Here is an 8,277-nt window from a genome sequence, read left to right as displayed (position 1 = left end):
CCCTGCTTGTGTTCCCTCTCTTGCTGTCTCTCTCTCTCTGTCAAATAAAAAAAAAAGTGCTTAAACAAAAAAGAACAACTTTAAAACCTATTCTAAATTCAAAAGTCTGTTGTGGTTGGCATTGTGCTTTCCCTATGAAAACCCCCATCTTCTACTCCATTAAATACCTTAGATGCATGTTCTAAATACTGCTTTCCTGTAGACATCTGAGTAAGCAGACGGAATTTGTTGTCCTGAAGTACATAGATACCCTGTTTCAAAAACAGAAAAAACATCCAAAGTCAGTGTAGTCTGTAGTCCTTAAAAATGATCTCTTCCCTTCAAAACAATTCAAGAGTTTTTTTAAGTTTTTAAAACTCTCCTTTCCACTGGTCAAATTTCTTTAAATGAAGGAATTTTGCAGTGTTCAAGCTGAAGAGTTGTTCAGAACTTTATAACACTAATATTTATTGAATGCTTTAAGATACTAAAGATATAAAGATGCATAAGATAGTTCCTACCCTTGGGGGCGCCTGGGTGACTTAGTCGTTAAGATAGTTCCTACCCTTAAAGAGCCCACAGTCTAGTGTAAAGGAATCAGAAATACATTTCCAGGTGGAATTAGCAGTTATATATTATTAGCTCATATCTAGAAAGCCAATAATCAGTCACTTCTTCCCATTAGCATTTCAATATTTACAAAGTAAAATATTGTTATATGAAAAAATGAAAGCTACTGGTAGCTACTAAATTATTTTCACTTTCTAATCCTTAATCAAAATGCCAAATCCACTCTAAATATTTCCTTGAGTTTTATAAAACAAATCTATTTAAATGCATAAATTTCCATGTAATCTATTAAACCTTATATTAACAAATTATTTTAAGAAGAGAAAAATGACATCAACTAAATATTGCAAGAGTTACTTAAGAGTTAAATATGCTCTATAAATTAAACTTTAGAAATTACTCTAAAGACAAATTATTTTTTTTAAGATTTTATTTATTTGACAGAGAGAGACACAGCGAGAGAGGGAACACAAGCAGGGAGAGTGGGAGAGGGAGAAGCAGGCTTCCCGCTGAGCAGAGAGCCCTATGTGGGGCTCGATCCCAGGACCCCGGGACCATGACCTGAGCTGAAGGCAGATGCTTAACAACTGAGCCACCCCGGCACCCTTCTAAAGACAAATGTGACATATTTGTGGTTCTGCAGAAAACCACCACCAAGTAATAATAACTAAGGAACCAAATCCTAAAACCTTTATCATTCTGACATTTGCTACTTTTTTAAAACCTAAGATAAGTTATTTAATTGGGGGAAAGAAACAGCTATCATTACTGATAATTGTCTTTTTTTTATTCACTATATCCTATTATAGAGAAAAGTAATGATGTATTAATAACATATAAAAGAAACATTTCAAAGTTGACTAGAAATTATTTAAAGTTTTATATAATAAATAAATGACTAAAATAGAATATTTATGTTAAGTTAAAAGACTTAAAAAATAGGCGTTAATTTGTCTAAATACCTGATGATTTGTCCTTAGATTGTCGATTTGTTTCTTGAATACTGTAGTCCAAAAATCTTTACAAATGAACTTCATGATATCTAACTCATCCTTGAACCTTGCAGTATCTTTTGTAAACCTAAAAAAACCAACTTAAATTAGTATTTTCCTCCAAAGAAAGCAGGAGGGTCATATTATTCACTAATTTTGAAATGCCAAAATAGCACTGAACATTTACTGACAGTCATAAAGTGATAAGCACCAAGCAAAGAAGATCCCATCTCAATTCACATTGTTATGTAATTATGGTGCTAAAATTAGTCTAACAGTAAGCTGCAATTTTAGGTACGATTCATTCTAGCACACTAAAAAAAAAATGCTGAGCATAATCATGGTATTGTTATATAAAACATAACCAGATTCAGTTATTCAGATAATGAGAAAGGAATACATTATGAATTGATCTATAAATTAGAAGATTACTAAATGCATGAACATAGACTCTAAAGCATTTCCATCCCTTGCATCTAAACAAAAATCCATTTACGTTAAAGAACCTCCTAGGCCTTAAGTAGAAAATGCAACAAGATTTTGGATAGTTGTTTCAGTACACCAAATTTTTTAGGAAAGAAGTCTAAAATACAAAATATACATATACATTTTCTTCAAATATTAAAACATGAAAGTTGGATAACGGAGTTAAAATAGCATCAGACCTAAAAACAAATTGTAATCTGTGAATTAAAGAACAGAGAATAAATAAAATTTAGGAATTAAAACTAAAGTATTTCAAATTTTATACAATCTTTTGAAATGGATCACCTTTGTTTATAACCTACCTGGAAGAAAATTTTCAAATCCATACTGCTCACCTTTCTATCAATCCTTGTCCCACTCGAAACCCCATGTTTTCCAGCTTAGTAATACAGCGTCCATTTTCCTATTTTAAAAAATATTAGTTTGGAATATTTTTAGAATGTGAGGATATTAATATTTAAAAAATTGTTTTAAGATGTTGACTAAAAATATTATGTAAGTGGTTACACTTTTTTCACTAAAACATTCTTTTTCTTTTTTTTAAGATTTTATTTATTTATTTGAGAGTGAGCAAGAGACAGCCTAAGTAGGGGGAGGGGCAGAGGGAGACCAAGAAGCAGACTCCCCTGCTGAGCAGGAAGCCTGCCACAGGGCTAGATCCCAGGACCCTGAGATCAAGACCTGAGCTAAAGGCAGACACTTAACCGACTGAGCCACCCAGGCACCCTTACTAAAGTATTCTAAGAAAAAGTGAATTACAATTTATATTTGAGTTTTCTTAGTACTAATCATTTCATAAGGCAATAAGGTAAACAGGGAACTGTTACTACTTTTCAGAAATGCCAATCCCTCTTCCTAATTACTCCCTCTAACCTTTCTTTTTTTTTTCCCATTTTCAACTATTCTTCTCTCCTCAGTTATAAAAATGAAGTCAAAGTATCACCTTTCCATCAGTCATTCCCTTTGGGAAGTCATTAAATTCTATTGTTCCTTGCTTCAAAATGTCTCTTAGAGTCATCCAAGCTTTCCAGTTCTCAGTGTCTTAGTTGATGACCCCACCATCCTATGCCAGGAATCATGCAGTTGAGTTGGTTTGCTCTTTGACGATCTCATTCAGTCTTCAGACTTTAAATACTACTCATATGCTGAATCTACAAAGTCGTATATAATCCAGATTTCTCTGTCTCGCAGGCCTCAACCTTCTACTCTTTTTCATTCACATGGGCTCTAGCTATACTAGTCTTGCTGTTCTTAAACATGCCAGGCATGCTCCAATCTCAAGTCTCCTGCACAGGCAGCTCTTCCTCCAGATATCCACATAACCAACTCCCTTGCTTCAAGTCTTTACTCACATGTCACATGCCCATTTTTTTTTTCAGGTATACAATATAATCATTCAACAATTCTATAGATTATTCAGTGCTCATCACAGTTTAAGTATATTCTTAATCACCTTTATCTATTTCACGCATCACTCTACCCACCCGCATCAGTGAGGCTCACTTTAACGATCTTCTTTAAAACTGCAACATTATTCCCCTTCAGAAATTCTCCGTTCTGGTGATTCTCAAAGTGTGCCCCAAGACCAGTAACATTAGCATCATGTATGAACTTGTAAAAACTGCAAATTCTGAAACCCAATTTACTGAATCAGAAACTGTAGGTGTGGGGTTAGTAATCTGTGTTTTAAGGAGCCCTCTAAAAGTAGGGTGCCTGGCTGGCTCAGTGGGTAGAGCATGCAACTCTTGATCTCTGGGTTGTAAATTCAAGCCCCACGTTGGGTGTAGAGATTACTTAAAAATAAAGTAAAAAAAAAAAAAAGCCCTCTAAAATGATTCTGATGCCCTATCCCATTTCCCTGCTTAATTAGTCTCCAAAGAACTTCTTTCACCATTTAACATACAATATACATTTTACTAATTTCACATCCCCAACCTCTGCTAGAATACAGCTCCAAAATGGCAGGGATATTTATATATTCTGAAGCTTGTTAGTCTCCACTAAGTATATCATAGACCTCATTATTTGCTGAACTTTCTTCTAAGGAACCATGTATTCTACTAATAAGGTTGTGACTACTAAATCTGTACTTTTATACTACAGAGTTTATTGGACATAGCTATAGAGAGGTCCCACAGCCTCCTCAAATAAGGCACATTCAAAATGATATTCGGGGCACCTGGCTACTCAGTCAGAAGAGCATGCAACTAGATCCCAGGGTTGTAAGTCTGAGCCCCACACTGGGTGTAGCGATTACTTAAAAATAAAATCTTTAAAAAAATTAAATGAGGGGCGCCTGGGTGGCTCAGTCAATTAAGCAACCAACTCTTGGTTTCGGCTCAGGTTGTGGTCTCAGGGTTTTGGGATCGATCCCTGCATTTGGTTGGATGCTCAGCACGAAGTCGGCTTGAGATTTTCTCCCTCTACCTGCCCCCACCCTGGCTCCCACAGGTCCGTGTGTGGCACTCTCTAGCTCTCTCAAAAATAAATAAATAAAATCTTTTTTAAAAAAGTTATTATCTTAATTTCCTCAGCCTGTGCTGCCTCTAAAATTCCCTAAATTCATTAATGGCACCACCATCCACCCAGTAACCCCAACCAGAAAACTTCCATTTTCTTCACCTCTTTACTCCCAATCCTCCACACGCATTGCAGTCCTATGGAGCCTATCGTCTATATGTTTTCAAAATTTATCTTCTCTCTCCATCCTTACTACTTAAGTTAGCCCTTCTCATTTCTCTCCTGGTTTTCAGTCAGAGCTTTCCAAATGATCTCCTTTTGTCTAGTTTTTTCCTCCTTTGATTTCTGTCTTCGGTATTTCTGGTACAGACTTTCTAAAAACCAAATCATGTTCTCTACTGAACCTTTCAGCACCCTCTCCCCTTTCTTCAAAATAAAGATCAAACTCCTTAGCATGGCATTATGTGCCTTTCCTTAAATGATCCTGGCTAGTTAACCAGATTCACCTAACAGCCACATATCCACAAACATCTCTCCTTCTACCACTCTGAAATTTCTGCAACAACTCCAGAGTTCCATGCTTTCTTCAGCCATGCCACATACGGTATATGGAATACCACATGCTGTTCCATACATTGTATAGCTTTTTTATTTTTTTAAGATTTTATTTATTTATTTGAAAAAGAGCATGAGCAAGGGGAGAGGAAGAGGGAGAAGCAGACTCACCACTGAGCTGGATGCGGGACCCAATCCCAGGACCCTGAGATCATGACCTGAGCCAAAGGCAGACACATAACCGACTGAGCCACCCCGGTGCACCTCTATTTTTAAAGATTTATTTATTTGAGAGAGCGAGCGTGTGTGTGCAGTGGGGAGAGGGAAAGGAACAGAGAGAATCTCAAGCAGACGCCCCAATGAGCATGGAGCCTGAGATGGGGCTCGATCTCAGAACCCTGAGATCATGACCTGAGCCAAAACCAAGAGTTCGAAACCCAACAAACTGAGCCACCCAATAGACTGTATATCCTTTAAATTCAGCCTAAGTATCATATCCTCCCAAAAGCCTTCCTTCACACTCCTTTAGGCCCCATGCTGTCATAACACTCTGCACATAAATCTATTATTGTACTTACCACAATCATTCGTTTTTCTGTTATTCTCCAGCTCACTTCAAAACATGCTCAGGTGGAAAAAAAAAAAATGCTCAGGTGGAATAAGTAACCTGTCAGCCTTTGTGGGACAATCTGGTCTTTGTAGAATCAGCCAGGAGTATGTTGATTAGCAGGAAATATGATTATATGTAGACATCCTCAAATCCTAACTATTGATCACATGAGCTTTTGAATTATGCTCTAGTAAATACCTTCTGATGTTGCTATTTGTTCATTCACTTTGGTATATGTGAATATTAATGAGTGGGTACCAAATTTTTAAGAAAAATTAAACTTGAGGATATTTTATCTATTAACTAAAAATCTATTCTCCATAAATTGGTAAATGCCCAATTATTCAGTTTTTAAAGATTTAATTCCTCCTTAAGCATAGTTTGAAAATCATTGATTTGGAGGGTGAGAACACTGGTTCTTTCCTTTATTTCACTTCAAAACTTATGACCATTTCTTAAAAGATATATAAAAATGATTGCTTAATGTCAGGCTTATGTGTCATTCTTTTACATTTTTTTATTATGACAAATCTGAAGTACACTTAAAGTAGAGACACTAATACAACGAACCCTCATATACCTAGATTCCGAAATGAATTCTAATCAACACCGCCACATTAACTTTTTAAAATCCTTTTTGCTTATATGCACTTTCAATTCCCCACTGTAAACAAAGTGCAATAAGAAAAAAAATATATTTTTATTTAGTTTTAAATATTTATTTTTAAGTAATCTCTACACCCAGGGTGGAGCTCAAACTTACAACCCAAAGATCAAGAGTCTCATGCTCAGTTGGGGCACCTGGGCGGCGCAGTAGGTTAAGCGCCCAACTCTTGGTTTCAGCCCAGGTTGTGATCTCAGGGTTGTGGGATCACACTCAGCATGGAATCTGCTTGAGTTTCCCTCTCTCTCTCCCTCTGCAACCCCTCCCCCCCACTCTTGTGCTCTCTCTCTCAAAGAAATAAACAAATCTTTAAAAAAGTAAGAGTCGCATGCTCTACCCACTGAGCCAGCCAGGCACCCCAAAATTATTATTTTTTTAAAAGATTTTATTTATTTATTTGACAGCAGGAGAGAGAGCAAGAGAGAACACAAGCAGGGGGAGCAGCAGAGGGAGAAGGAGAAGCAGGCTCCCCACCGACTGAGCCACCCAGGTGCCCCCCAAAAGTTCTTTTTAGATTAAATGATTCAAAACTTACAGCTTTCCTTTCCCTTATATGACAAGCACATCTCTTAATATTATCAGTCATGATTACAATAGCTCTGTTTTATTTTGGTTAATCCACTGGAAAAAAGAGGAATTAAAAAAAGATTTCCAGGCTAAAAGTTGAAAGAGGGAAAGTAGAGAGAGAGGAATAAAAAGAACTGATTGCACACATGATGTTGAGGGAGCAGGGGTTTAATGATAAAAGAGTAAAAGAGGTGTGTTGCTCATTATTCTTTGGGAAGAGGGTAAAAGGAAGGCTAACTTTGCTTAAACAGTAAACGTCTGCTACTCATCACTTAGCATAGATGCTAAACATTAATAACTATTGGTTGTTGATGATAATGAAGTCAAAAGTGTGTAACTTGGAAAAAATCTCTATTACAGATGGGTCTGAATAAGAATAGATCTGCTTCATTTCCAATACTCTTCCCAGTATCTAATATCTCCAAATGCATCATGCTTTTCTGCCATAGACTGAATGTGTCCCCCCCAAAATTCCTATTTTGAAATCCTAACCCCCAATGTGATAGTATTAAATAGGGGCCTTGGGAGGTGATTCTGTCATGAGGATAGAGCTGTTAAGAACAGAATTAATGCCACTATAAAAGAGATCCCAGAGAGCTAGCTAGCCCCCTTCCACCATGTGAACATACAGCCAAAAGACATCCATCTATGAACCAGGCAAAGGCCTTCATCAGACCAGAATTTGCTGGTGCCTTGATCTTGGACTCTTCAGCCTTCACAATTGTGAGAAATAAAGTCACCCACTCTACGGTGTTTTGTTATAGCAGCCTGAATAGACTAATACACTATCCTTCTTGTGGTTTACACATGAGCAGTACCTTTCCCAGATTCCTACAGACACCTAAGAAATTCAACCTGTTCAAAATAATTCATTCTTTAAACTTTTTAAAGATTTTATTTGAGAGAGAGAGTGCGCACACGCACGAGCAGGGGAGGGCCAGAGGGAGACAGAGAGAAGCAGACTCCCACTGAGCAGGGAGCCCAATTCAGGATTCGACCCTGGGATCATGACCTGAGCCGAAGGCAGACGCTTAACCAGCTGAGCCACCCAGGTGCCCCAAAATAATCCATTCTTTATCTCTTTCTTTTATTTCCTCTCCATCCAGGACAGCTGCTCAAGTTAAAAACCTGGGGATAATTTTCAATTCTCAATCCTATACCTAACCAAGTCCTAGAAATTCTACCTCCTAACTTTCAAACCATTCTCTCCTTTTCTGTCTTAATTCAGATCTTCATCATCTCCTGCCGACTCCTGAAATAATGAATCTTCTCACTACAAGGATCTTCTCTCACCAACCCAAACACTGGATTATCTTTCTAAAATGCAAATCGACCACATCATTCTGATCTTTAAAATTCTCCACTGGGGCACATGGGTGGGCTCAGTCGGGTTA

At 37.2% G+C, this 8,277-nt stretch overlaps 1 protein-coding gene across 1 annotated transcript; it reads right to left on the bottom strand.

The window, feature by feature from the left end:
* Window positions 1–60: 60 nt before the first annotated feature.
* Window positions 61–6,646, bottom strand: TRAPPC6B (trafficking protein particle complex subunit 6B). The gene is made up of 3 exons (XM_081811645.1): window positions 2,363–6,646; window positions 1,512–1,629; window positions 61–251 (listed from the first exon to the last, which is right to left on the bottom strand). Exons 1-3 carry the CDS (start codon window positions 2,395–2,397, stop codon window positions 99–101), a joined length of 306 nt encoding a protein of 101 aa, XP_081667771.1. The 5' UTR covers window positions 2,398–6,646; the 3' UTR covers window positions 61–98.
* Between the last annotated feature and the right edge of the window lie 1,631 nt (window positions 6,647–8,277).

Source organism: Leptonychotes weddellii, unplaced genomic scaffold (genome assembly GCF_054177405.1).
Source record: "Leptonychotes weddellii isolate Sample4059 unplaced genomic scaffold, ASM5417740v2 HiC_scaffold_9091, whole genome shotgun sequence".
Classification (NCBI taxonomy): domain Eukaryota; kingdom Metazoa; phylum Chordata; class Mammalia; order Carnivora; family Phocidae; genus Leptonychotes; species Leptonychotes weddellii.
The sequence above is the reverse complement of the archived record's forward strand: the minus strand, read 5'-3'. Positions and strand labels throughout refer to the sequence as shown.

Coding starts and splice junctions, on each gene's coding strand:
- TRAPPC6B (XM_081811645.1), bottom strand. CDS start 2,397: ATGGGGTTTCGAGTGGGACAAGGATTGATAGAAAG. Junction 1,630..2,362: donor GGACAAGGATTGATAGAAAG/GTGAGCAGTATG, acceptor TGGTTTTTTTAG/GTTTACAAAAGATACTGCAA. Junction 252..1,511: donor ATCTAAGGACAAATCATCAG/GTATTTAGACAA, acceptor TTTTTGAAACAG/GGTATCTATGTACTTCAGGA.